This window comes from Aptenodytes patagonicus, chromosome 1 (genome assembly GCF_965638725.1).
Source record: "Aptenodytes patagonicus chromosome 1, bAptPat1.pri.cur, whole genome shotgun sequence".
NCBI classification, from domain to species: domain Eukaryota; kingdom Metazoa; phylum Chordata; class Aves; order Sphenisciformes; family Spheniscidae; genus Aptenodytes; species Aptenodytes patagonicus.
Window position 1 is genome coordinate 45247095 of NC_134949.1, and position 26320 is coordinate 45273414.

The following is a 26320-nucleotide window of genomic DNA, read 5'->3' on the forward strand; positions in this document are numbered from 1 at the left end:
CATTGTTATGTTCCTATTGCACTAATTCAACAACAGTCAGGTAACATATGCCTAAGTTAATCATGAATATAAAACACATTATTGAGTTCCCCTTAGCCATATGACATTTTTATAATGTGACTGCAGGAAGAATTTCCCGAGACACTTGTAATGGATAGACCTATTATAGCACTAAAATAATTTCATAAGGGACAAAATAAGGTCTTTGAAGCTGGTGTATGTCTTAGCTGACTTGTGCGCTATAAAACTCTGAAACATTACCACCGGTTTCTAAATATATGACAAGATGTGCAAAACAAAAGATCCACTACAGATGATGGAGGTCTTCTGGAAAACAGAATGAACTTTTTGCTGGTACAAACATTATGCCTCACTTCCCCACAGGGAAGTTTTCTCAAAGCAAGAATGTCTTTCAAAATACTTGAGGAGTATTATAGCTACATGTCATGCAAATCATTAAGTCAAAAATAATCTCAGATTCTCGGTTTCTCCTTTCTCAGTCTCTCTCCGCCGTCGGTCGCAGCCAAGCGCTGACAGGGCCGGGCGCCCCGACCTGGCGTCCACCCCGGCTCTCCCGCGGCTCCACGGCACGCAGCGGCGGCCGCCGGCCGCTCGACCCCGCTCGGCGCGGCTCCGGTCCACGGCGGAGGCGACGCTCGCCGCCCTGCTTCGAGTCGCTTCCGCGCCCCCCCGACTCCTGGCCGCTGGCGAGCGAAGCCGGCGTCCGGGGGCAGCGCCGGAGCACGGGGCGGGGGCGGTTCGGCCCGCCGCGGGGTCATCCCCGCGTGCAGTGCCCCGCCGGCCCCGGGGAGCTGCCGCCGCCGCTCCGTCTTGTGCCGTTCGAGGGCTTTTTCGAGCATTAACGAAGCCTGTGCGGCTCCTCTCCCTTTGAAGGCCGCGGAAAATGGGTTTCCTGGGCAGGCTGGCGGCGTTGTCAAAACTTGTTGGGGCGGCGGCGGGCCGGGGCGGCGGCGGTGGCTGGCGGCGGCCGGGGCGGCCATGCGCGGGGAGCCCGCTCCCGGGCTGGGCCGCCGCTGCCCGCCGCCCGCCGCCCGGCGGCCGCGCCGCCTCCTCCCGGGCGCTGGGCGAGTACGAGGAAGTTTTCAGGTCCTCCGTGGCGGAGCCCGAGAAGGTCTGGGGAGCCGCCGCCGAGCAGATCCAGTGGTATAAGCCCTGGGCCCGGGCCCTGGAGAGGGGCCGCTCGGGGAGCGCCTCCTGGTGAGTCTGCCTGTGTTCCCCCGGTGCGGTGGAGGGGCCGGGGCCGGGGCCGGGTGAGCCCCGCGGGGCGCGGGAGGGCACAGCTCAGCTGTAACGAGGAGGGCTGCCTGCCGAGGGGGCTGCGGGTGTGCTGAGTGTGGGGGGTCGCGTGGCTTACACAAAACTACCTCAGCGTGTATTTGGGGTGGTCAGTGTGCTGTAGCTGATGAAGGAGATGGCTGCAGAGCATGGAGGAGTTTAATGATTACACTTGGTTAAGCTTAATGATTAAAAGCAGCATGGATGAGTGTGTTGGGGTGAGAGGGGAGTTAGCATGCACTGTGACAGGTGTGACATGTCTGTGTGTGTCTGGGTGACGTGGGTGTGTGCGCCTGATGCTCCCCCATCCGACCCCTTTTGGGCCTGGATTGGGAGCAGGCTGCTCTGAGCACGGGAAACTGGGCGTCAGGTACCAGGGGAGGTGGGTGTATGAAAACACAGAAACGGTGGCTTTCAGAGTTGTTTAATCTTAGAAGCTATCTAAGTAGGTCATAATTTAGAAGATGTGCTTAAGGTAATGTTTGGTAAAAGCATTGGCATTGTAATACATATGCCAATGTATGTTCACCACCATACATGTGGTGAATGCCAAACTGCCCTAAGACAGAGTATGATATCCTTCTTATAAATTACCGGATAGGATTTTCAGTACTTTCTCAAAGGCAATTTACCTGTTAAGATTCTGTGTTGACCACCATCGCCTCTTTTTCAGCAAGTTTACGTCATGCTCTTTGTTCTTTTCTGAAGGGCAAGGTGATGTAGGATAAAAAAAGGCAATGCAGGATGAGGGTCATCTTTGGTACATTGACGTTCTTTGCCATTTTTATATTTTTCTGGTTTGATTTTAATTTAAAAACACTAATAATTCTAAAAATATAGTTAAAAATATTAATCATTCTCAAATCTGCCCGAATGAAGAGATACAGAACCAGTAGAGTGGAGCTTGGTTTCTTATTGGTGTCTGATGTTATTGCTTGGCACCTCTAGTAGTGAATATTGTTTCTATGTCTTAAGCTGCATGTTAAACAGCACCCAGCCAGGATAAATGTCTTTAAGTCAGCAGGGCTGTATAACAGTTAGAAGTCCTAAAATGGATGGGTAGGGTCCACTGACCTTGATTTCTAGGCCATGGCACTATTCAAAAAGGGCAGGTAGGATTGCCTGCGTAATTAGGGTCTAGAGAAGGGTCTAGAGAACAAGTCCTATGAGGAGCGGCTGAGGGAACTGGGGTTGTTTAGCCTGGAGAAAAGCAGGCTCAGGGGAGACCTTATTGCTCTCTACAACTACCCGAAAGGAGGTTGTAGCGAGGTGGGTGTTGGTCTCTTCTCCCAAGTAACAAGCAATAGGACAAGCGGAAACAGCCTCAAGTTGCGCCAGGGGAAGTTTAGATTGGATATTAGGAAAAATTTCTTCACTGAAAGTGTTGTTAAGCACTGGAACAGGCTGCCCAGGTTGAGTCACCATCCCTGGAGGTATTTAAAAGACATGTGATGTCGTGCTAAGGGACATGGTTTAGTGGTGGACTTGGCAGTGCTAGGTTAACGGTTGGACTCGATGGTCTTAAAGGTCTTTTCCAACCTAAATGATTCTGTGATTCTGTGGTTAAAGACCGGTAAAGTTCACTGGCTTTGGCATTTTTGAACAGAATAATGAAGTCAGTACAATGGTTACTTTTTAAGAACTAAGCAATGAGAGTATAATATACGCTAGTGAGCATGATTTTGCTGTTAGATTCTGTCAAACAAATGTGGTTTGATTTGCTGAGCATGATAAGCTTGCTTGCTGAAAGTAACGTGGTTACTTAGCTCTTTGTAAAGCTTTGTGACTTCTCAGATGGAAGTTGTCTGGCCTTATGGCAGGGATAACTGGATAAAGTTTCATGGGATGAAGTCAGACTTATCTTCCAAGGGTCTTTTCTGGCCTCACTTCTCACTTGCATCTTTCTCCCTCTGTGGATGCAGATTGCCACAGACTGAAATTATCTTGTTAATGTGGGCAAATACCTGAAGGGTGTACAGAAGATGGAGCCAGGCTCTTCTCAGTGGTGCCCAGTGACAGGAAAAGAGGCAATGGGCACAAACTGAAACACAGGAGGTTCCCTCTGAACACCAGGAAACACTTTTTTAATGTGAGGGTGACTAAGCACTGGCACAGAGTTGGTTGTGGGGTTTCCATCCTTAGAGATATTCAAAAACCATCTGGACGTGGTCCCTGTCTGCTGGCTCCGGGTGGCCCTGCTTGAGCAGGGGTGTTGGACCAGTTTCCCTCCAGAGGTCCTTTCCAACCTCAACCAGTCTGTGATTCTGTGGGATTATACAAAGATGCAAGTCTCTGAAGACTCAAGATCAGGCCCTAATTATTGTTTGGATGTCAGGTAACTGTTGCTCTGTTGTGGATAATAAAACATTAAGCAATTTGTGTAATCCTCTTTAATGTCTTAATGTGCAACATGCAATTTTATTTTTTTTTTAATTTAAGTTCACCTTAAGTGATAACAGGCTGTATGTGATACTAGTGTAGTACTGTAATGCCTCTGAAGTCCCAGATGGTTACAGCATTCAGTGTGCTCAGCAGGACAACAGATAGATAAGTTCTTTGAGGAAAAGACTGGAATATAAGAGAGAGAGAGGATACAAGAGGCTCTTTCAGAGGACACGCTGAAGAGAAAACAAAGAGGACAGAACATAACTGAGGAAGAGGCAAGGCTTCCGAGAAAAACATAGCTTGCTGGTCTAACAGGGTAAAGATGAACCTCTGGTTCTGAGGTTTACCTAGGAAGCAGTTTATGTAGACCTTAAAAATAGTATTAAGAAGTTCATGTATGTGCTTCTTGAGTTAGAATTTGTCTCCTGTTTCAGAGACATATTATTAGGTCAATTAAGAAATACCCGTTTTTTTCAGTATCTTTGTTTTTGGTTGCCAAACCTGAGACTTACGGAAACAGATACTCTTCATATATTTTCCAGTCTCATTTATTTCGCTTGAAGAAGTGAAGGAGGCAGTTAACGTATTTAAAATGTAGCTATAAGCCAAATGCCAATTCATCCTCTCTAAATACTGTAAGAGCATGAAAGAAATGTGCAGCATGCCCTAGTGCATTTTCTTTAGTCTCTGCCATTGGAAATACCAGTATTATGTCAGTGGGATGCAAAATGATTTCCAAAAGGTATGTGATCAGTGTCACCATCCCCTGGCTGTTTTGTTGAAGCAGTAATCCCAGGTACCATTGACTGTTCTAACCTTCATCAGTGGCTGGTACGGTGCAAAACATCATCTGTTTTTGCTCACATCAAAACTAAGGAAAAGAGCAAAAAAGTATGATTGGTCAAGAAAAGGATGAAGAAATTGGAATTGTTTGGTGTAGAAGTCAAAAAGGAGATGTAAGTTTTAAAACATGTAAAATTTGGCTACAGAGAATTTGGCTACAAAGCTGAAGGAAAAACTTCTCTGAGTTGGCTTTGAAGAGGTCAAAACTAGAAGTCTTAAATTGCAAGAAGGGAGACGCAGATTTTAGACGTTAGAAAGAAAAATCTTTTTAATGCTAAAAGTAGTGAAACACTTGAACAGATTATTTTGGGATGTTGTGGAATCCCAGTTAGAAAGGTTAAGCAAGTACTTCTTTAGGAATGATAGGAACAGTTTTTCCTAACGCATGCAGGCAGAGGGCAATTTTGCAAGTTACGTTTTTTCTCTGGTTCGAAGACATAAGCGCAATATAAAATCACTTTCGAACTTTAGGAACGTTGCACAGATTGCTATTCAAATGTTGCTTACACTTTTTAAAAATGTGGCTGGATCAATTAACATAATTATCTCAAAATATCTAATATTGTTGTGGTTTTGTCTAACACTTTATTCAGCTTCTGTTCTCACTTTGTCTAGAAAAATTTAAAAAAAAATATCCAGTTGATTCCTGGGAACCTGGCTAGGAGAAGTATATGTACCCTGCATGGCATAAAAGGATTTTAGCAATATGCCTTTTTTACAGTTATGATGCAAAATAATTTTAATGTAGTTTTTTCTTTTGCATATATGCATGCCAGCTTTATTCAGAACCTTTACCTTCTTTCTTTTTTTATTCTTAACTAACTTGCCTTCCGAGCCATTGAATGAAGACTAAAAAGTTCCTCTGAATACAGCTACTTTGGTTCTTAAGATAGCAGATAGTGCTGGAAATTAAAGCATAAGTTTTGAATATTTGAGTGAAGTGAATTAAGACATAATTATTTGTTGCCTTCTTCACTACTATAGTTATTACATTACTAGCAAGTAGGCTGTTGTCACATCCAAGAAAATGCTGAATGCAGTAAAAAAAATTTCCAGGCCGTAGATGGTAGATGTTAAGCTGTATGGAACGGGAGTTCCGCTATGGAAGACCTAACTGACTTGTCAAGAGTAAAACATGAACAGAAGATGAGCGCTTTCGTGCCATCTTCTACTCCTAGTCCTAAAAGGTTGATAGAGTAGTCATTTTAAAGTATGATTAAAGAGGTAAGTGCATGTGCTTGAGATTCCTGTTTGTGAAACAACAGAAACTCTCTGAGACCTCAGGGCTGGGGTGAGACAGGAGGTGCTGAGCCCTGGTCACGAAGAGGCAGTAATTCCTAGGTGACTGCTATAGGCAGCTTTAAAGAGGCTCAAGCGGGTCCTAATGTGGGTAACCACACTCAAATTATTAAAAAGATACCGTATTAGATCTAAGTTATGCATAATGTGGATTATCAAAGGCTGCTGCTTTCATGGATGTATGGGAAAAGAGACTTATCAAAAGGATAGGTAGATATTGTCAGAATATTGGTTTAAAATGTTGCTGTGAAGGAATCTGTTTTGATACTATAACCAGTTTTAAATTCTGCTGTGATTTTTGACAGGAAGAACCCTGTCATTTTTTTCCGCCATAGCATCAGTGGATGGTAGAGGAGCTCTTCAAAGAGACTGCTAGTGAACTGAATCCAGTTTCTTTTATGTATTAGAGTTGTTACTATTGACTCTTTTTATTTGTTTTACTTTTCCTCTGCTCTGTTTGTTGAATGTTACTAATTTCTCAGCATTAGGAACACAGCCTAAGAAAAGGTTCTTCAGGCTTGGATTCCTTTGGTAAGCTGCACTGAGATAATTGTCTGGTTAGCAACAGATTAGCATTTTACAGTCCTGCTTATTATGGCAAGATTTACTGGCAGCTTTTTACAAACATCCTGCAGATCCACCTCTGATCTTTCTGCAGTCTATTGGAATATTTTCTTTTTGATTCTAGAACTCTGTTTTAAATAGGAGCGTCTCATTGAGGTCCTTATTCCAAGACTGGGTCCTGGTTTCGTGCTGCTGTTTCTTTCCAACTAAAGCTTCTTCAAGCAAATCAAAGTTCCTCACGGGTATTCATCTCCTTGGGAATCGTTGAATCAACAGACGTTTGCAGGAGCACAGGGCAGCTTTTCAAAGCCAGGCAGCTTTTTATCTGTCAGCCAGAATGAGGTATTTGAGCATGTCCTTGGGTGACAGTAGAGAAGTGAAAGTCTTGCAATTGTGGTCGTGGTAGGTGCATCTCTGCTTCTCTGATCCTGTAAGAGCCTCCCTCCTTCTGAACGGGGTAGTAAAGCTCTCATCACACTGTCCAGATAGTCTTGTTTTTTGTTTCAACTTGCAGTCACATCTTTTTCACATACTTGTTCGCAAGCGATTGTTAAAAATTTATGTGGCAGTGTTGGTGTTGCCATGTATCTTTAGAAGAATCCAAGCTCTGGTACTTGCTCATGTTTTGACTGTTCTTAAGTGGCTATGCATAGTAGCTCAGGTACTGCGCTCTCTTGTTCCCTTGTTCATATCATCCTACAGTGATCTGATGTAAAAATCAATGGATGACCTGAATCCTACACAACTTTTATGACAGTAATACAGAGTTTCTTCATATTACGTGAAACAACTCCCAATCCTTTATTGTTAATACAGTTCTTCTTTTATGGGAAGGGGTTTGTAGTACAGAATGTGTTTGTTACTTTCCTGGTCCCCTACTTTCTCCTTATTAATAGCATTGTAAAGGAGTCACAATAGAAGATTGCCGCATCCTAAACATCATAACTGCTTTTGGTTTAATAATTGCCATTCTTTGACAATAAAGACTATCCTATGGCATCTGTGCATATGGATTTATGAATAATATATCAAATATCCTAATTTAGAGCAGTCCTTTACTAGACAGGAAAGGTGAAGAAGGAAATACTCTTTTAACTAGTAGTGGTTACTTTAGGCCATCTGTTTTTATTTCTAGTTACATTGTAACAATATCACATTATCACAGTGAGTGTCCCCATAGAACTTTTTGGAAACTCTCAAGTGTGGTTTTTTTGTGTGTTGCTCTTCTTTTTGCTGTAGAGAGATACGTGCAGATAGAAAAACAAACACAAAGAGCATTATTTAGACTGAACGTTAATTTTTAGATTCTGTGTCATCTTTCAGTTAGTAGAGTCATCTTTGTATCTGGTGTCTTCTGTATTTTCTGACTTGAGGGTTATGCTGCATTTGAATTTTCTTTTTCTGTGTAAAATGGCAATAAAAATGAAACCTGAGTTTGTGAAGTGTTCTTTAATTAGAAGATGAGAGTTTTCTGTAAATGTCTGGCTGTTGAAGAGGCTATGAATCACATCGCTTGTATGCATAACTATTATTGTCAAGAGATGAATAAGAATATTTTGAGTCCTGAACCTGTTCTTCCTAAAAAAGATATGTGTGCATGCAAATACAAAGTAGTGTAATAACACGTTTTGATAATGTCAGATTATTTTATGTGAATGTATGCTTTTTCTGTGAAACCTTAGCTATAAAAATCAGAATGATTGCTGCAAAGTAAGTTAATCAAGACCACGTTTAGGAGATTCTTAGTTAAGTCAATTAAGGTACGGTACTTCAACTATTTTCCCTAATAGGCTTATTTAGCTTTTTGAGTAAATTGTGAGGTTACAGATTAAAAAATGACTTCCTGAACTGAGTATAATGTTTTAGGAGCTATATTTTAATTGAGTGCTCTCATTCCTTAAAAAAAATGCAAAAAAATAGTCGTCTTAGTTTGGAAGGCTGGCTGTTATGTACTTTTAACTTCTTTTTTAGGTTTGTAGGCGGAGAGCTGAATATCTGTTACAATGCTGTAGATCGTCATGTTGAGAATGGAAGAGGAGACCAAATTGCCATTATTTATGACAGTCCTGTAACAAATACCAAAGAGAAAATAACATATAAGGAACTTCTTGAACAGGTATGCTTGAAAATAACCTTGTTACTGAAAATGGCCAGTAAATATTGCACAGCAGGTAGATACTAGAGAGGTAGAAATGGTCTACCTTGCTAGTTTATTCCTTTTGCTGTGCTCAGTATTGATTGATAAGCTTCAATACCTGTACCCAATTATACTGCATCTAAGAGGTTTTGATCTTCCTCTAATTCTTCTTTTTCTTCTGCAGTTTAACAGTTTTTTTCCTGGTTGGTTAAACTTTGAACTTTTCTCTATTGGATTTCTTTTTTTCCCCTCCTAACAGTTCTTATTTCATATTTAAAAGGTAAAGCCAATTAGTCAAGTCACTTGACAGTTGCTATGATGAACAAAAATACAATTCCGGTAGAAATGAAGATGCGTACCTTGCCTATTGCTGCACATAACTGAGTGTTGAAATTTGACAGGGAGGAGCTCTAAAGAGAGCTGCATCACCTGCCTTGCTGTAGGCTGTAGTGGGGCTACTGGTGGCCCCACACTAGTTTTCTGTCTGGAAAGTCTGTGGATTTCGACTTCCCTGTCAGCTGAGGTAGCTTACCCCCAGCTGGGGTCGTGAATACCCAGTTCTGCATCAGCCCATTCAGATTTACTCAGTGCCTGGCTGCGGGTTGTTGCCACCATGGGTGTTTGCAGTCTGCCCCGTTCTCCACTCTCACAGCCATCAGCTGGTCGTTTGCCCTCACGCTGCTCCTCTGTTTAGCTGGCTTTTTTCTTCCAGTTACGTGTAGCAGTTGCACCTAATGCTGAGTGCAAAGAAATGCTGGAGTCAGACTCATATTTTTCCTTAATGTGTTTCAATGTGCAAGATGCATTACAGTGAATGGAACACACTCGCTCTACTTCAGACATGCACGTAGTGTCTGGAGTAATGTGAACCTACGGTTTAAAATGTGAAATGAGGTTCACAATACAGTAATTCAGTTTGTGAGGGTTTTATTCCACTGTTGCAGGAAAAGAGAAGTCATACAGCTACAAAAAATGATAAACCTGTACTGCACTCTACCTTTTAAGGAAAATATAGAAAACATATACTCCTCACTAGTTTTCTGTTGATTTACTAAGTCTGAAAAAGAACTTAGAAGTTACCATGCAGTATGTTGGAGCTAGAACAACTAGCTTCAGTGTTTTAAGAAATCAGGAGACTTTAAAAGGGCCCAACTCCTTATCTAATTTTATTTATTCTTTTATAGATAAGTATTATATATATAATATATAAAATAGATCTCTAACATTTATATTTATACATATTTTATAGATACATATTTTATAGATATTATATATAAAATGCATATTTATATATAAATATTTATATATAATATATAAAATTATAATTATATATACAATTTTGTCATGCACCATATGTAAATATAATTTATACATAATATATACACAATATATATATGTATATATGAAATCAATTTGCACATACATATAAAAATACTTTTTATTTTAATGAAGTAATACAATATTTTGATGTAAATTATCTTAAGTGGACTCTCTCTATAGAAATTTCCTCTGAAAAGCACTTGAAAAGTAGCCTTTGTTTTGCTTTTTAAGTTTGATGTTGGTATTAAGTCTCCTAAGTTTGTGTACCTGCATTCTCTATAAGTATATTAAATGTTTTGGGATATGGCAGATTTGTGCAGAATGAGAAAGTTTTGCTAGTTGACATACACAACCTTTCCTCTACATTTCCTCTTACAGCAGCATTACCAAACAGAATGGAAGAACTGGTTTAAGTTTTCTGGGGGTATGTAGCAGAACCCATTCAGAAGTTCATTATAATCTTGCTGGTAGCTGAGTCCTATCTAAATACTGTTTCTGAATTCTCTACAGTTTCCTCTTCTCCTTAATCAAAAGGGAATATAAGTAAAAGGCAGGATTTGAGATTATTATCTTGTCTGTTGAAGCTGTCTAGTCCATTCTGTGGAATAAATTTAACTTGGTTTACGTGGTAACTATTGGACACCCGATAACAAAGGTATTCACAAAGAGATTTGCTGAAAATGGGAAAGACATGGACTGGTCTATTTTGTATCATAGATCTTGTAGGGTCTAGGAGAAACTTTGAGAAAAGGCCTACCAAACCACTATGGAGCGTGGATGATGATGTTTGGCTCACAGCCCTCAGTCACTGCTTGTCGCTGTGTTCTCAGTCTGCTCAGCGTAAGCTGAAAGTACTATATCCTGTCATTTTGAAAGAGACTTTCAGTGCTCTGCATGTTTCATTATAGATCAGTATGAGTACAGATCAGACACATGACCAAAGTTGATGAACCTCCTGGTGGGGAAAGGAGCCTTTTGCCTTCTTTCCTGAGTTCCTTTCCCAATTTAAAATAGCCTGACAGTGTGTATTTGTGTGCAGACTGTCGTTTGGACTGTCCACGTCCAACAAATGTTTAGTAGTCTGTCTGGCCAGTAAGCTGATACTGTAATGAGGATGTCTTTTCAGAGACATCCTGCCTGTTCAAAATGTCTCTACAAGACATCAGCACTTGAAGTGGTGGAACTCTTTCTGGCTTTTGGTAATAAAAGTGGAGTTTATACATGGATTCACCAGAGGTTATGTAGGATAACTGTGGGTTACAGGATGGGAAGATGCAGGGTTTTGTAGCAGGTTGGATCGTTTGTTCCAGGATCAAACGCATGGTAAGGATGAAAAAAATGACATAGCTGCTTGGTTGGAGATAATAAGGCTCCTTAGGGAGGGTGGGATAGCTTGAGCTATGTACTCGGGAAGCCTGTTGTTTTCAAATTATTGCTATCCTTTTTACTTGTTGCATTGCTGTTCAGATCTAAGAGCTACAGTGACGCTGCAATTTGAAGTTAAGCACCACTGAACTATAAATAATTGAGAGAAATGTTGGAAGCTTGCTGATGTTTAATGCCCAACCTGTGGGAAACTTTTTTTTTTTTCAGAACTGGAATAGAAGTATTGCAGGACAATTTCAGCAATTCTTTATTGATGTAAATAAAGGCAAGATCAGTTTGTGTTGATACTCTGTACAACTATACTGTCTTCACACTTGGAAAGTCTTGAGAATTACAGTTAAAGTGAAGTTGTACGTAGTACATACAGTTGCATTTTAGGCGTGTTAATTATATGTTGTTACACGTGAAATCTTCCAAATGCAGAGAGGAGGAATTTGGCAAATTTAAGACATAACACTCTTCCAGAATGTACTGATTGGACTTTTTTCTTTACTGATGCCTGTTATAGGCCTTTCACTGAAGCCAGTGAAATGGGGATGTAGGTCAAAGTTTTGAGTATGCCTTGGGAGATTCTCTAATTCCTGTAGTGAGATGGCAGGAAAAGATAAGGGAGACACAAATTCTGTTAGAAATATTACTGAATCTGTGTAGTATTAGGGAAATATAAAGATACCTGGAAGAAGTAAGGAGCAATGGCTTCTGTTTGTTTAAAAACAAATTTTCTGATTGTGTTGGAAAATACTACCATTTTCAAGTTAAGGCAAAGGTTGTTAGGTAGGTGAAAAAACCCTTCTGTTTACATCATTGGGTGTATTCTCTAGAATGCCTCACTTGCTGAAAAGAAATCTCAAGGATTTGAGAGTCATATTATTTGCAGTTGTTGATGCTTGACAGATCATGTACACAAAAGCAGTATGATTTCTCTCTGTGATTCTTTTCGATAACAATGCACAGTTAACATGTTGAATTCAGTGCCATAATAAATAATTTCTGAGTGCAGTAACGTGATGGGATTAGTAAAACCAACACCCCCGCAAGCCTCTGACAGCACAGAATGTTACAAAAATATGGATGAGAAAGAAGGGCTTCAGGTTATCAACAATGGGCTAGGATGTAATTTCTTCTGTAGGAAGGTTTTTTCCATAATTAACCACCCTAAAAGCATCTTCTTCCAAAATAGCTGTATTAGCCATTGTCAGTTTGGATTTATATGTGTATCTGTCTTGCTCTGCTCATAATCTCCTGTATATGACTGAGGAATCACCCAGATTGTTTTGTTTCTAGTAGTCTTTCTCATTCTTCATGCTTTGCTCCATCTTCTTTCTTTGCCTTCTGCCTTGAAAAATGACCAAATCCTTCTTAGCTAGAAATAGTGACTTTGATTTCAAGATATTTTTTCTTAGAGTTGCCTTTAGAATCAAAACTAGAATACAGACAGAAAATCCTACTGAGACTGACAGCCCAAATTTTTATCTTCTTTTTCTGGTAAAGCAACATTATCTTGATAAAACTATGTATTAGACTTCTTTAATGCTGGTTTTCCTTATCTTATTTAAATTGCAAATGGCATTCTTCAGTGCATGTCCTAGAAAGATTTAACTGTGATATCACTGGGGTAGCTCTTCAAAAATATCATATTAGTATTCTTCAAAGGATGAGACTTAATGAGGAATTTCCAAAGAGTGGTGTCTTGGGTTTTTCACATTCCACACAAAAGACTTCCAAATGACACTGTAAAAGTCTGAAGAAGCAGCTGGAACTTGATCTCCCCTGACTCAAGATAGTTATACTGCAGCATGTCAATGTCAGCGATACTTACAGTAATGTTTAATTTGGTGCAGCCTGGGCAGATGAGTGAAGCAAAGCCATGCTGAATTAACTGCTGAGGCTCCTGACATTTCCACTATATGTGGTTTGTGAGTTTTACTTTGGACTAGGTTTAGTTTCATCCTTTGAACTGAATGTCCCACAGCTCACTTCAAAGCCATCTGAACATAACTATCCCACAAATCTTTGCTTCTTTGACTTGTGGATTACTGTAGGAACTGCCATGCTCACCCTTCATCTGTCTCACTGCTGATTTCTGTCCCCACTCCAAGTGGATGTTGTACAAATAATGGCCTTTTAGGGGAACATAGGTGCTGTAGGAGTTGTGCAGAACACTATGGGCTATCCTTCACAAGTACCAGAAATGCCTTCTGAGGCAAATGGTTGTCTGGAACCCATCTGTTCTGCGGAGTGAATGCCATGGCATCACTTCTGATCAAACATTAAATCCATGCCAAGTTGATAAGTATTACAGAATCCCCATCTCATCCCAGTCCCTCCTTGGAGACACACGGTCCACAGCTGATCTCCCAAACCAGGAAGGAAAATGGCCCTTCCCAAAAATCCCCAGCTTCCTCTCAATCCAAAGAACTTCTTGGCGTCTGAAAGAAGGAAGGAGAAATCACTGTAACTAACTGCAATCCCAGCAGCTGTCTGGCTGCGTGAGAAAGAAATATAAATCATTCTGATTTATATTTTGTCTTGTTATTTGTGGAAGAGTGCACCAGCACCACTACCACCACTGAGTAGGTCCTTTATACACTGCATTTGAGACAATGCGGTTGGGGTTTTGTGCAGAAGCCTAGGGAGGCTGTGTTATCAAGGCATGCCATGTCCACAGCTTATGCAGTTGCCAGGACTGTGCCTGGCACACACGCAGAGCTGGGACAGGGCAAGTGGTCTCTGACAGAGCTTGTTGCTCCACAGAACTTCTCTCACAGCTCACGGCCCCTGGGGAATCATCTCTCAAGGTGCAGCAGCTCTCACAGTCGATCTAGAGACTTACACCACCTTTCCACAGCTCTGCGACCAGTGCCCTAATTCTACCAGAAACCTCCTAAACACAGTCCCACGCTCAATACACGTACAGGAAAGGGGAAGACACACTTACTCAGGTGGGCATCTGGACCACCGGTTTTGCAGTTCCCATTGCCTGCAGTGGCAGAGAGTGGGCCAAGGGGATGTTCCTGCATGTTGTCTTGCGGGGGTCCTCTGGAGGTTGCAGACGTGTAGACATGTGCAGCACCATTGCCATGCTTTTCCCTAGACTCTGTCCCAGGACTGCTGATCCTGGGACCAAGGGCGTGCATGTCCTTGGATGTCTGTGGATGAGCAGTGGGCTTGGCGGAGTGCTTTCCCCTCCCCTGACTATCTGTTCAAGATCTCTGTGGTAGGGGCACATGCACTGTGCCACCTGTGAAGCATGGTTTTGCTACCTCATCAAGAACATGGTCTTCATCTATTTGAAACGAATGCAGCACCACTTGTCAGTCCTCTCCCACTTGGCAGCAGGCTTGACATTAGCAGGGTGGTGCATCTGCTGGAGAAGCTTTTGCAGCAGTAGGAAAAGGAGGAAACAATAATTAAGAAGAGTAATAGAAGAGTGAAAAGGCTGATCAAGGGGTGGGGGAAAGAAGCAAGGAGTACTTTCTTTAGTAGTCTTAGAAAAATGACACAGTGGAGAAGCTGAAGAGCATAAGGCAACTTGCTGCCTTTGCTTTAGAGGAATGCATATGTGACATGGCTCTTTTTACACCATGAGATGCACTTCAGGATGTTTCAGGAGCTCTCGGTATTTGAAGAATCCTTTTGTGTTTAGCTTGCATTGAAAGACTCAACACTGGTGAGACCCAGTTGTTGTTCAACCCAGGAAGGTTTGAAATTCCTCTTTTGAGCTTTTGGAGAGGAATTTCTGTTGTAGTATCTTCTCAGAATAATTCTTTTGGCATGGACCAAAACTGCTTTTTGTAACTACTAGGGACAGCCAGGTGATTTACTTCAGAACTGCAGTACTTCTCCAAACCTGAGCTGCTAATACAGATGTAGTATTTGTTTGATGGCTGGGTAAAAATAAAGCCGTGCTCACTGGGGGCTTGCATTTGATAGAAGTGTAATTTAAGCCCAGATCTTCAAAGCTGAAAGCCTACTTGAGTTTCTTATTGTATCACTTGGTCTCAAGTGATTTTATTACTGAAGTGTGAAATATAATAAAGTGATAGAGCAATCTTAAGCTTGAAGAAAAGCGGAGAAATAGCATGCTGGTAGGAAAATAGCAACTGTAAAATCTTGAGTGATTAAGTACGCTGTCTTAATGTAAACCATAAATGACAACACACTGTAACAAAGTGGAAGGTTTCATGGCTTTTAACAGTTCAATGAAATGTCACTACTCACTCTTCCCCCCCACCTTTTTAGAGAGTGATTGTGTGGATGTTTCGGGGTTTCCACATCAATCTTAAGGGCAATGTAAACCTGCTTTATGATGTTCCCTAGTCTTCCAAATAGGTGCAGATAAAGTGCTTTATTATATATTATGTAGTCCAAATGCTCCCTAGCTGTCATAAGGATGAGGGAAAAGGCACAAGGAAAATCATAGATACCCATGTATTGTATTAGATTATTGTCTTCGGTGACATTAAACTCTCTAGGGTGGGGAGGCAAGTGATTACTGGGTTTGCATGGAAGACGTGGTTCCTGTCTGCAGCATGCTACATATATTCTGCTTTAAGTACAATTTACCCATGATAGGTTTCAATAAAAATGACTTAAGCACATGCAGATCTCTTCACTGTCTCCCTCCTACAGCCAGGTACCAAACTTCTATAGCTTGTATACAGGCACTGGGGGTCTTCTATTACAAAATTACTAATTATGATCTTTAAATGATGCCTTTTTCCTTTAGCAGGCAAACATTGCCTTTTTCATCATCATTAATAATTATAAAATAATAATAATGAATAATAATACTCGTCCATTGTGTTTAACTACTTATTGCCTACTATCCACACTTACACTGAATATAAAATTACTCATTAAATATTGTTTGCATTGCCTCTGGCCTTTTTGTTAACACTCTGCTTGAGAGTCTCGCAAGCAGCAAAGATAAGGATTAGTTTTCTCAGTTCTTTGAGATAAGGTGATATTAGCTCTGTGTTACAATGAGTTTGCAGATTTTAATGTTTTCACAGTAGGTAGAAAAGGAATTTACCTTTGGAAGTAGAGTTGTTATCCTTACTTACAATTACTTTCACCAATCCTGTCTAGAAATGACTGTAAATGCTGGTGGTATGGCAATAAATTCTAGTTGTGTACATGTCCAGGCCTTGTTGATTTTTGTTGGGTTTTGATAGTGTATGTCAGTTTCATAGAGTATTGATAGGTATTAGTAGGCCTAGAATTAAAGATATTTTCTTTTGATGATCAGTAGCATTTAATATAAGAGGTCTGTTACAAATAAATCATATACATACCTTAGTTTGTGTGAGTTTTCAGCTTGGTATGGTGATGGCTTTGCCTTATAAACATATTCTCTCTTGCGGCTGAAAATAACAGCAGGGATTTATGCAATTCCATATAAATGGAAGCTACGCTGTTATCTTCTGATGTAAGCATGCATGCTTGGGGCTTCTACGTTTCCATTTTCTTAAATCCTCAGGCAGAGGTGTAGAAATATGCATAGTTTGATTGTGGATGAGCTGTGTATTTAATGCAAACACAGGTCAGATGCACCTGGGGCTTCTGGGTGTTACTGTCTCAGGTTGCTGAAAGTCTGAACATGTGTTCCCACTGAAGAGAGAAGCAGTCAGTAATGCTATATTATCCTCTTCAGTACATGTATCAGATAGGCTTCTAGGATTGGATGTAATTGCCCCAAGTTTTCTTGACTATGACCATAAAAGAAAGAGCCTAATGCCTACAAATCTTGGAAAATAACAGTGGTACTAGAATTTGAAATATTAAACTGGAATAAGGTAACTCTTTAAACAGAGAAAACTCAAATTTGATGAATAATATAAATGAAAGTAAAACATTTCAAAGAAAATCTACCCTCCTGAGTAGCTCAGCCTTGAAAAAGAGGGTCTTACCCCCCTGTCCTGCTTGCACAATGTGTATTATTGGCCTATGCTGCTCCCATTGCTTGCATTATTTGCTGGGTCACTGAAAACATCTCCTACTGCTTCAGAAGCTTGGGTATTTTCTATTCTACAGGCAACATCCCCCTGCTGCTCTCAGGAGTTTGCCTCCCCTTTCCTTTCTCTCCAGTCTGATAGTACCTGGAGAAAAGAGTCTTTAACGAGACTAAATTTTGCTTGAAATCTTATCTATGTGATACAATGAATAAATAAGGAATAATGCAGTATAGGTAAGATATCAGGAATTCATATATAAGTAGATTCATGTTACACTGATAGTGAAAGAAATTAGAATGTTTGAACTTTTTATGTTTATTGTAGTATTTTCTAGTGAATGGCAACCTCTTAAAGAAGAGTTTTACTGCTGTAGATAAGAAGAGTTCCCCTGTAAGACAGAGCAACTCGTTTGTTCTGAACTTAGATTTATATGTCTTCAGATATCCCAAGAAATTCCTAGAGAATTTAACATTTTGGTCTGATCACTAATGTAAAACTATTGCACGCAAAACTATTCTTGTTACGTCTGGCTGGCGTGTAACCACGCTTACGGAGTATTCCAGTTTACAACTTCCTGGGATGGTTCTACTTCCATCCTGTTTCCTATTAGCTTATTAGTCTACTTTGTTTCTTCTTAGTCTGCAGTTTTTCCTGTTAACCTATTAGCCTATGTTTTGTGCACAGTCACATGCAGTTTTACCTCTATTACTTATACACCTCTACACACTGATGTCTAATTGAAAAATTTAAAGGCAGTGAACAGGTTTAGATAGTGAGTGTTACACAACTGTCAGCCTCTGGAATTCGAGAAACCTCTGACAGCTGAGTTCATTCCATTGCTCTTGGGGAATTAGTAATTTGCTTTTCCTTCAGAAGATGCCACATTTCCATGCTGCAACAAGCAGGTTGGGACAAGTACAGAGTGCTTGTCACAGGCTCCCATGCTCACTCTAACAGAACTTACTATGTGGCAAATTGTCCGTCCTGGTGTACTAATGAAATATTCAATACTGGTTTTGTGACAGAATACTATATACTGTCAAGGTAATAAATATTTTCTCATGGTGATACAGATGGTTGACATTGCTGCTGATCTGTCACATTTCTTGAGTTCCAGTCCTTTGCTGCCATGCACAGTCTGTCTTCAGGCTTCTGCATACCAAAAATGAAAATCTGAAAGTGAGAGGAAAAATGATTTCTTAAGTCTAAATGTATTTCTCTGAATTTGTATTTACATTTGACTCAGGGGATAAGATTTCTTGTCTCGGGTTCTGAGAAGTTTACAACACTGTAGCAGAGAAAATATTACTACATATTCATTTGTGTTTCAAACTTAGCTATTTAGGACAGAATTTGTGTTATGAAATGCCCTCTTTACATCCATTCTTAAAAGGTAAAATTGAGAAATATAAGCAGTTATCTGGATAAAAGAAAGAATGGTTAGAGTGTCATTTAAAAGTTTGCAAAACATTGCTATTGATTTTTTTCTCTAATGTGTAAAATAATTAGCTTCAGTCCATTCTCATTTTACAAAAAAAACCAGAGAGATGTATTACAGTGTTTTTTGCAAAAAGGAAATTGTCCTAAATTTATTGAATCTGGATTGTATCGTTCATCTACTTTCTGTATCATACTGGCTTGTCTCCTTAATGTCCTGTGTTTGTTGATTGTGTGAAAGTTGTTTTTTATGGGACAACAGCAGATCTGGAAAAACTTTTAATATGTTGTGAATGTTTTGTCAGTACAGGTCTCCAAGTTAGCTGATGTCATGGTCAGACATGGTGTGAAGAAAGGAGATCGTGTGGTCATCTACATGCCCATGATTCCACAGACAGTGTACTGTATGCTGGCTTGTGCAAGAATAGGAGCCATTCATAGCCTGATTTTTGGTGGATTTGCATCTAAAGAGCTTTCTGTTCGCATTGATCATGCAAAGGTAATACGTATTTGGAACAACAAACACCATTGCATTAGTTATTCATATAAATCAATGTCAAAAACCTTTTTTTCCAGAGAGGATAACATTTCTCCTTGTGTGGCACGCAGTCTCAATTTGTTTATAATACCTAACATTGAAATGTGAACAAAGTACTACATCTGTGCTGAGAGTGATACTTTTATAGCAGACATTGAGATACAAATTTTGACCTCTTTTAAAAAAGCATGAGTTTAACACGCTGCTGCTTAGAGCATACTTTCTTCTCCCATTTGTCAATCTTTGTCTACAAAGCATCACCTTAAAATGGGCTTTTCACCCAGCATTTTCCTCAAGTGTATGAGGAAAATGCTGCCAACCCTAAATGACTTCATTGGTTTACTTGATGTAAAAAAAGACACAGCAAGTCTTTTGCCAGGTTAGCTATAGAATTACTAGCTGCAGACCATGGCTAAATCCTAATTTACATTGCCTTTTTCTTTTTTCTTTAAAAGGCACATCTAAATATTTTGGATGGTTTTTGGTCCATCTGATGTGTAATGAAAGTGTAAGTAAAGAGGAGAAGCACATCCTCAATCTAAATTTCCAAACACGCTCCAATTTTGCAATACTGCAAAGCTTTCTTGATAAGTGAATTGCACGCTACTGAGATTATCTTTAAGATATGTGTATGAGTAGCTGTGATGGATGGTATTCTGCTGAAATCAAAAGTTAATTGAAGCAGTCTCAAAAAGCCCTAAACTTTCTATTAGGCTTTTATGTGAATTGGTTTGGATGCTGCAGTGCAGGACCTAATGCTGGTAAGATGCATTAGAAAGAGTTAAAGATGTGGGATGGAAAGCTGGCTGTGAGATGCTCTTGTGGAAGAAAGGTCAAACTTCACATTTTATTGGAAGATCTAACTGAAAGAAATACCAAGCACTTTCTAGTGACTATGAAAAGGTACATATACTTCACCAGCTTACCTTAATTTATCTTGAATTTTAAATAGGTCTGGGAATGCTGCAAAGTCCTGCAGCTGATAATTTTTACTCTTGTCAGGTATTGGCAGTTACAGGTGCTCTGCGGTGAATTGTGAAGAAGTAATACAGACCGCGAGAACAGGCATTTCTTGTCATCTTTCTTTTCACCTGAATCTGGGAATATATAGTTTGCAATATCGAAACAATGGATACTTTTGAAGGACATTAACTATATTTTAAGAAATTAACATGACATCTGTTTAAGCCCTTTATCTTAGTAAACTAGGAAAACCGAGAATACTTAAGAACAATATGGTTATATGCCTATTTGATAGGGTAGTTGCTATGCCTTCAACAACCAAATTTTCTCATGTTTTTTGAATCACAATAATAATATAACAATTCCAGGGGGCTTTTTAGATTTTAAGTCCAAACCCTGCAAAATAAAATGCAAGTAATGGAGTTTTTCAGACACGATTTTTGAAAGTGCTTCGCGAAAGCAGTGTTATGATTTGCAAGTGAACAACAATTCTTTGAAATACAAGATGTACGAGAGACCCAAGTTACTCAAAAATATCTGTTACTATCTTCCATTCCAGAAATACTGTATTCCTCCCTTATTTACAGTTGAGACGTTTGGAGATTTTAATAAAGTTTCCTTGAAAAAATGAGCTAATATTTGTAATAATTTATTCTGAATAAGACATAGTTCCTGCACACAGGTATGGCTATATGAATATATGAATGGTTACCCCCACTTCTCATCATAAGATGATCCAACGTTTTGAGTGATTAGGCAGCAAGCTCAGCTGCTGATACATAAGATGCACAATTGCCTTATAATAGTTGCAGTCCTGTCTTGTCTTCTCTTGAAGCACTGTTTATTTTGGGAATTTGTATTGTAGATTAGAAGGCAGTATCTTGCCTTTTATTTTTAACTACTTGTATGATATGATTCAGATCTCTGTCTTTAGAGCACTATATAATATCTGGCAGAACTAAATGTGCATGGCAATCTGACATGGATCATCTAACCACAAAGCCAGAGCAGTACCAGCAGGTGCAGCAGAGCTATATAATGACTGCATAAACACTGGATTTCTTTAAAATGCGTGTCGCTTTTTTGAAGGAGGAGGGATGCACAACAGAAGTGCAGTAAGTTTGAGCATAGGCTTGTAATCAGTTGTGTGGCTGTGGCACAAAGAGAAAAGAGCTTTGTGTGTTGAACAGTGAGGGCCTGAGTGCTGGATCTCTCTGTAAACCTCTTAATGACACTCCTGACATTTTGTGCCCCAAAGGTGTCGGTTTTTGGTTTGCGCTTTCTGCAGCTTTATTAGTTGGCCCAATAAAATTTATTTATTGCTTTTTCTAAACTTTGCCTTGTATGCTGTTAGAGACTATAGAAGAATTTGTAGGAGGTGTCTTTACAACAGAATAAAATTATTGGTCTGGTACAATCGGGCCTTGCTTTATCTCATTTCTACTTCTTCATATTGTTTTTTTTCTACAGCTCAGTATTGCTGGCATTCCTTCACCAGCAAACCTTTGGATTTTTGTGGTTTTACTTCAAACTAGTTATATTTCTATCTAATCTTATTGTGCAGGACTACATAGAGCCACAGAAGAGGTGGGAAATGGGTGTATAAAAGCAATATGGGAGCAGAGATGCAGGGAAAATAATATCAGTAGACAGAGAGGTAAAACACTAGAAAACAGCAGTTAAAGCCAGTAATGGAGCTTTGATTTGCACAGAGTGATCCATGATGCTTCCAAATAGTAACCCTCACCTGGAAAATACATCACCTTAGCCAATTTAGTATTGGTTATTTTTAGACTTCCTTACTGCATACAAAGTAGTTGATGAGCAGAGGTGGCACTATTTACAAATGACTGTAAACCCGGCGTTGACAACAGTCTTTCATCTTAACAATCGAATAGAACTGTGTTAATATCTTACTTTAATTACGGTCTAATTTCAGGGTAGCCTCCAGATGAATTTTCAGTTTAACTGCATTGTATTGTGTCATCTTTTATTAAAATCGGTGCATCCCAAAAGAGAAAGATGACAAATGCTGAAATTTTAAAACTCATCTGAAATCTTTATTTTGAATACAAACTAATTAGCGAGCTTCCCTGAATGGCAGATTTGGACAGGAAACATGTTATTATTGCACAAGAAAACAATTTAATCTGTGCTTTCTGTGCTGAGTTTAATGCAGCCCTAACTGTGGCATTGTGGTTTGTGCCTATGTAATGAGATTTCTGCTAATGCATACAATTAGTAAACTAGTTTGATCAAACTGAGGGGCATAAGATAAATACACTTCTAAAACTCCAAAAGCAAGGACATTGAAGACTCATTCTTCTCCAATTAAAATGTGTTCTAACACAGTTTCTTTGGTGCTACCTTTTATTTCCTGAAATACAAGAAATAAAAATACTGATCTTGCAACGTGAGTCAAAATAGTTTGTATGCAGATTTCTTGACTTAGGAAATCTTACGTAAAACCTGAGGTTAATTTAATGACAAAGATGCTAAATCCACATTTGGAAATAGAAATTATTGTAAAAAAACCCCAGAACTATGGAAATCTGATTTTTAGTGGTTTTGCATCCTGAATCCTGCAACCATCACTTGAAAGACTCTAGCTTTACTTCCCTCATGTGCCTTATGACTTTAGCTTATTCTCTTCCTGTATTTCTAGTTTCCTGTCATCTCTTGTTTGCCTTCTTCTTTCCCCTATTTTCCCTCCCGTGCCATTTAATTGCAGGCTGGAAAAGAGCCAGCAAAGTGCTATAGCTAGTTTTGAAATATGCCATTGCGTGCAGGCAGATAAGTAGAAAGCAGGCTGAACAGGACAGATAATTGCTGACATCACTGTACCACTTTTCCTTAATGGAGGCGCTAAGATGGAGATGGGTTTTTATCTCTGTTCATTAATTTTTGTGCAACTTACAAGAACTTAATTCTGTTGATTTCTTACTGAAATTTGGTTGAAAATGGTGAAAAGTGTCAGAAGTTGCTAGTGTGCTCCTGAACAAAAAACAGATGCATGGACAGCATGATCGCACAAGCTTGGTTTCCTTAGAAAACTGATCTAAACCCCTGTTTCTAATTATGTGAAGACAGATTTTATACATTGAGTGTCATTAATCAAAGAATTTCCTGGAAAACATGTTATTAGGTTACAGATATAAAATATATTGCAAATGTATATATTAACAATTTAACTTCTTTATTTTAGCCCAAACTTATTGTAACAGCAAGTTTTGGAGTAGAACCGAAAAGGAAAGTGGAATACATATCCCTCCTAGAAGGACCACTGGCAAGGGTACAGAGCAAGCCTGATAAAGTTCTCATTTACAAGCGACCTAATTTGGTGGGTGTACAGTTGTTGTGCTTTTATGTTGACTTTCAGATGTGTATGTAATGCACGTGCCTTTTCTCTTTTAGAAGAAATTTTAAAATTTTTGGTGTATCTGTTTGTAGATTGTTCTTGAATTTTATAGGGGAACTTTATATTCATAAGATTTAAATAGTAAATAGAGCTAATGCAGCAGAGATTGCTGTACAGAAAATTGAATAATACATGTTTTTTGACCCACTTCTGTTTATTCCATCTGTTTTTCTTTCAACACTTTTCTGTTTTTCAATGGGCAGGGCCATGTTCCTCTTGTCCCAGGTCGCGATCTTGACTGGGAAGAAGAGCTTGCAAAAGCACAGTGTTATAAATGTGTCTCCGTTCCCTCAGACCATCCACTTTATATTCTGTATACATCTGGAACAACAGGCTTGCCCAAGGTAAAGGACTATCTGTAGTCTAAGTGTCTGTGACCAACTTATTTGCAGTTCCACTTGAGAAAATATTTAATTAAAAAGGTTGAAAACGTTTGCCAGTGCTCAGTGCTATAAATGATAAACATTGCTAGAAATGGTTTAATCTCATTTATTCACGTTTCACTACTTTAAAGTCAGTGTCTAGGAATAAATCACGTTTGTTTATTTAAATAGTAGTATTATAAAGATAAACTGCATTTACTTCAAAATGTTTGTACATTTTGTCTACATTCTAGTCTTTGTTAGTTATCGTCTGAAAACTATTGTTATCTACGGCTTGGGTTGGGGTTTTTTGTTTCTTTTATTGTATGTTTGTTTGTTTGTTTTCCAAAATTACTGCTTCAGTGGGAATGCTAGCACAAGCATGTACTTGTCAGAACGAATCCTTTTCTTAAGTGAGGAGTATTGGAATTAAACAACTTTAGGTCTATTACTGCCAAAGACCCCAAAATTTCATTGGAGACAGGAATATCATTACATCCTTCAAATGATCTTAAATGTTCAAATTTTCTCATTTAGGGTGTTGTCAGACCAACAGGTGGCTATGCAGTTATGCTGAACTGGACAATGTCAGCTGTGTATGGACTCAAACCTGGTGAGGTAATTCTGTTTAAATGTCATGTAAATTTTTTTGAACCCCTCTTAAAAACTCCTCACTATATTTATGTTTTTATTTCGTTTTAGGTGTGGTGGGCAGCTTCTGATTTAGGCTGGGTTGTTGGTCATTCCTACATTTGCTATGGACCTCTCCTTCATGGGAATACTACAATTTTGTATGAGGTATGATCCATTCTAAAAAGCCAGCCTTTGAAAAGGCAGCATCTCCTCCCATTGATGATCCTGATGATCCTGTTTATGCCTGTCCATTCTTCATGCCATATATATTTAAATTGTGTGTATATCTTCAGTGTTTATACTCTTCTGGCTATTACAGTAATTCATAAGAAAAATTTACTTCACTATTCTTCAAACTTGTCTACTTCATCTGTGTGACTGGTGATGGTCAGTGGGGCAAGGAACTCCAAAACAGCAGACCTAGAAATGGCAGATTGTGGAGTGTACCTGTGTGGCTGAGGCTTCAGCCACAGGACATTGGACTACCTTTATTATGGACCTAGGAGAGGATGTTGTGTTTTGCATGTCTGGAGATGACAAATTCTTACTGGATCTGAGTTGGAGGCAATTGGGAGCTCTGTGGCTGGAGGCAGAACTCTTAAGGAGACTTGTCTCTTCTTTCCTCCCCCTACCACTCAAGGCAGCTGAAGTCAAGACTCAGATGACATTCAGGGCTTGGTTCTTCTCCTTGGGGGATGAAACTCAGTGGGGTGGAGAAGAGACTAGTCTAATTAGAGTGGCCTGCTGCATCCTAACTTTGGTGCTCAAAAAAGCAATCACACTGCCTTACATTGTTATTTTTTCAGAAGTTATTGTTCTCTATTCACCAGGCAAGAAGATACAGTGTTGCTTGAACCATCTTCTTTATTCTTCAGGGCATGAATCCAGTATCCATTAGTGATAGTGAAAGACATTTTATGTAAAAGCATTGACATTGTTAGCTCTTAAGCGTGCTGAGACTTGGTTGCCTGCATTCACCTGATATTAAGAATTCTGGATAGATCCCAGCTTCTCCAACACTATGCAGAGTGAAGCCCACCTAGTAATTGTTCTGTCTTTTTCAACAGTCCTAGAGGCAGAAGTTGTTTTAGCTCTGCCATTGTGGCATGCTGATCACCTCTGTTGATTTGTAGTGGTAATTTGAAACGTGTGAATCATTAAAGAAAATCTAATGATAACTCATGGCAGAGCATACAAGAACTGCAAAAGTATAGTGAATGTACTGATACTGAGGGCTTGAAAAAGCATATGAAGCAAGCTTGGATGACATTGTGAATATAGCAGTTGTTAGAGCACCATCTGTACCCAGTGCTTGTGGAGTCAGCATGACATGGTGGAAACATACTGGTTTGCAGAGCATCATAAGTGTGGAAGTTCTGCATAAGGAAATGTGTATTATGATTCAACTTTCTCCATCTTCCTGCTAATACACCATACAAGTGAAGATGACCATACTAGAACAGAAACGGATTGTTATTGTTTTCAGGAACAAGCATTATCAGAACAATCCTTTGGTGTTTGCACAACCAGTTAAGTTGGTATTGGTTGAGATGTGCTTCACTGTTACGAACTTATACGCTGCTGTTGCTGGGTAGCTGGTATTGGGATTGTGCCTGAATTTTGAGTAAATATGTTTCTGAATCCTGGGGATACTGAAGAAGCATGAACAGTTGTAGTAAGGTGAGGCTGCCTCTAAAATTGTTTGGATGCTGCTGCATCAAACACTACAGAACTGACTAGTGCTTCCTGCATCCTGTTTTGGAAGTTAGAAGTATACTTTAC

General features: G+C 39.5%; 1 protein-coding gene across 2 annotated transcripts in view; it reads left to right on the forward strand.

Annotated features, from left to right (window-relative positions):
* Window positions 1-817: 817 nt before the first annotated feature.
* ACSS3 (acyl-CoA synthetase short chain family member 3) overlaps window positions 818-26320 on the forward strand; it is an 87499-nt gene continuing 61996 nt past the window's right edge. The window contains exons 1-7 of one of the 2 annotated variants that reach the window (XM_076333686.1): window positions 818-1218; window positions 8359-8503; window positions 18935-19123; window positions 23331-23465; window positions 23747-23887; window positions 24443-24523; window positions 24608-24703. In XM_076333686.1, coding sequence (XP_076189801.1) covers window positions 905-1218; window positions 8359-8503; window positions 18935-19123; window positions 23331-23465; window positions 23747-23887; window positions 24443-24523; window positions 24608-24703 — 1101 coding nt within the window. In that variant the 5' untranslated portion in view covers window positions 818-904. Of the gene's footprint in view, window positions 1219-8358; window positions 8504-18929; window positions 19124-23330; window positions 23466-23746; window positions 23888-24442; window positions 24524-24607; window positions 24704-26320 lie in introns of those variants that run through there. The other variant, XM_076333695.1, reaches the window with a different exon arrangement.